The 3,691-nt window shown below is 35.5% G+C and overlaps 1 protein-coding gene across 1 annotated transcript; it reads right to left on the bottom strand.

Moving 5' to 3' along the window:
- Positions 1-2,443: 2,443 nt before the first annotated feature.
- LOC113355760 lies at positions 2,444-3,083 on the bottom strand. Its single transcript, XM_026598706.1, has 2 exons — positions 3,071-3,083; positions 2,444-2,862 (listed from the first exon to the last, which is right to left on the bottom strand). Exons 1-2 carry the CDS (start codon positions 3,081-3,083, stop codon positions 2,444-2,446), a joined length of 432 nt encoding a protein of 143 aa, XP_026454491.1.
- Between the last annotated feature and the right edge of the window lie 608 nt (positions 3,084-3,691).

The following is a 3,691-nucleotide window of genomic DNA, read 5'->3' as shown; positions in this document are numbered from 1 at the left end:
ATGGTGCACAAACAATTGATCACGTGAAATATGGTGCAAAATATAATTTTCACCGTATATAATTTTCTGTACAGTAACTTAAATCATATACTACTAAGCAGAAGCCTGATAATGTAATCATGAACCTCATACTTTGTAGATACATTTTTTTTAAACTGAAATGATGCATTGGTTTCGCAAAGTAACCGCACCTCAGTCTCTCAACTGTTGCACAATAATCTGGTTAGGCACACGTCATCATCATTTTGTAGCTCTGTGGACTTTTATCAAACAACGGATCTGGAAAAGACACATCTTGATTGGTAAATATATTTTAGAGTGACGTAAACTACTTAAGTGAGTGGATGTTTCAAAAGAAAGTAGTTACACTCCTCATTGGATGAGGATTTAATCTTTATCATAGCGATTATGTAATCATAAACCTAATACTTTGTGGATATATTTTTTTCTGGAGAAACTAGATTTTATGCCCGTGCTACGCACCGGGCATGGTTAACTACTTCGCCGTGGTATATGGTGTAAACGTTACATCTACTTCCACAAACAATTTATATCCTTGTTAAGATCCCACGTCAAGCAAAATGCCGAAGTATAGTTCTTACTTTATTCCTGCCAGTAGTCTAATAAACGTTGTGTTGGTAGAAGGTTAATCCTAACTTCCCTAGTTTTTTTGGTTGTATACTTATAATTTCAAACACCTAATATACCTACAAACATAATTTAAACACCCCATCTACCGCAGGTCCCTGCACAACATTAAACCCCAGTATGCCTGCAAACACAACAGATAGTCAAATGCAAACATAAAGTTCATCCATTACCTAATGGAGAGTTTTGGAAAGGAATACTGAAAATGATAGAGCATAACTATCATCAGAAACTAATTAACAGAAAATGGAGCAACATAAACATATCAACTCACACTCGTTCTCTGCAATATGATGTTCCCCCTCACACTAGATTCTATCTTGAAAAATGGTACCCACAACTTCAAGATAATCAGCCTCTGCAGGAGCAGTTTGAGAACATACTAACCATTAGGTGTGATTGGTATCTCAACAACAAATTCACTTCCTTAGCAAATTATCTTCTCCCCTTCAATGCGATCAGAGCACCTTTTAGATTCATTCTCATTGTTTTCAGATCTTTCGCTGCAATTACAGTATTTTCACCTTTTAAAACTCTATTTGATTTAATAGATTTTTTTGTTAAGTTCTCAAACATATTAGCCACACACATGAGCAGATATTTCAGTTGTTGCATTGGAATAGAAATATGCCCCAGAATTTAACCTTAAATGTAAAGCATTAGACCCTCATAATATCTGCAATGATTAGCATTAAGAAAAATCTCTGCAATGCAATAGACCAAAAGGTCAAAAAATAAGTAAACCACGTATATAAAATGCCTCTGGTACTCAACCACCTGGTTAGGAAATGAAGTTGATCCACTTAAACACCATGGCTCTTATCACCTAGCTAATTAGAAATACAAAAAAAAGGGTTTATAGATGTTATAACTGTAGCACGTCTTCAATTAACGCAACGTAAATTAACAGTATGAAGATTATGGTTAGGTGAATTTACTGCCAAGTCCAGCACTACCGCAGCTCGACACTATTAATAGCTGTAGTCAACAATTTGCTCCCAATAAAGTGGTAACAAATCTTGAATCTGAAAAATAAATAAAACAAACATAATTAGATAAATATAGCGTACAGATCCTGAGTTCCAACTTGAATAATTGGATAATCTGAAAAGTAAATACGATATGAAATGTCACTATGTCAGTCTAACTTGAATAATTGTAACATGAAAAAAATTTAAATCTTCATATAGTGATACATAATTGATCAGTGGTACCTAGAGTCAGAGTACTGTTGTGAAAAAAGATTGAGAATAACAGAATGAAAACAAATAAGATATTACTGCTAACTTCTTCTTCTTTATTGCTTTGAAATAAAAACTCTATCTCTCGTTTTTTCCTCCCCTCTCTAGCTTAACAATCTCCTCCTTTTATAGGAGTTTAAATTTGTTGGAAAAAAAATAAAGCTATGAGTTTTAGAACTCATCTAAACTAGGAATCCTATCTAAGTTAGGAAACCTCAAACTTCTAGACTAAGTTATCAAACTTACACCTCTTCTAGTATCTTCTAAATACTCTCTAGCCGCAATATGGCTCAATTAAACCTAGGATAATAATTAGCCTCATCTGGCAGCCTTAGCTGTCCCTCTGCTTCTGTTATTTTCTTGTGTGAATATAATCTTCACACCACTTAAGTTTTGTGCATATGATCTGCACATCTAACTATCTAGCCGTTGATACGGCTCTGTGAAAATAATCTTCACGTCACTCTTCTAGCCTTGATACGGCTCAACTTCTGCTACGATACTCCTGTATTATGGCTCCCACATTTTAGGAAGCTGGAACTCCTGTGTAAGCTCTAAGCTGAATGGTGGGGAAACTCAGTCTCCCCTTGTTCCTTGTTGAACCATCTTGCTTTACTTGGCATTTGCCCTGCACGTCCAACACGAAACATTACACGGTCTCCTCTTCTGGTAGGTGTCACTTTTGTTTCAATAACACAATATTCTTTCAATTCTTGATCTTCCTCCTCATTAAGTAAAGGAGGTTCAAAAAGCTTCAGATACTCTGCATTAATAACAAAATACATCTGCATATAAGGTGGTAGATCCAACTGAAAAGCATTATCTCCAAATTGCTTCACTATTCTGAATGGACCATAACGTATGGGTTTAAGCTTCTTCCATTCTCCCTTGAGACGCTCTTTCCCTATACGTGACCATTCTAAATCTCCTTTAGAGAAATTACAAGGAACACGACTTTTGTCAAACAACGGATCTGGAAAAGACACATCTTGATTGGTAAACATATTTTGGAGTGACGTAAACTACTTAAGTGAGTGGATGTTTCAAAAGAAAATAATGACACTCCTCGTTGGCTGAGGATTTAATCTTTATCATAGCGATTATGTAATCATAAACCTAATACTTTGTGGATATATTTTTGTCTGCAGAAATGATGCGTTGGTGTCGCAAGTTAAACGTACCTTGTTCTCTCATCTATCGCACAAAAATCTGGTTAGGGCACACGTCGTCATCATTTTGTAGCTCCGTGGATTTTTGTCAAGCTACATCTCTGGAAAAGACACATCTTAGAGTGACGTAAACTATTTAAGTGTGTGGATGTTTCAGAAGAAAATAATTGCACTCCTCGTTAGCTGTGGATATAATCTATCTCATAGCGATTATATAATTATAAACCTCATACTTTGTGGATATATTTTTTTTTAAACCGAAATCATGCATTGATTTCGCCAAGTAACCGCACCTCGGTCTCTTAACTATCGCACAATAATCTGGTTAGGGCACACGTCATCATCATTTTGTAGATCCGTGGACTTTGTCAATCAAAAGCTCTGGAAAAGACACATCTTGATTGGTACATCCTACAAGAAAACTTAATATATTGCAGCACTCAATGGTTATGGCATAAACCCCTGCTAGTGTCATAATAACCTATGTAGCAAGAAGTCTATTGTTGCACCCAATATTTATTGTTGCAGCCAGAGATTATAATTTTTTGCCACACTCTTTTCATATTGTTGCTACAGGTTTTTGGAAAAAGTTTCATTTTAGAGCAGTTAATTATAACTTTTTGCTGCAGCTGA

The sequence above is a fragment of the Papaver somniferum genome, chromosome 1 (assembly GCF_003573695.1).
Source record: "Papaver somniferum cultivar HN1 chromosome 1, ASM357369v1, whole genome shotgun sequence".
Classification (NCBI taxonomy): Eukaryota; Viridiplantae; Streptophyta; class Magnoliopsida; order Ranunculales; family Papaveraceae; genus Papaver; species Papaver somniferum.
This window is presented reverse-complemented; position numbering and strand designations above follow the sequence as displayed.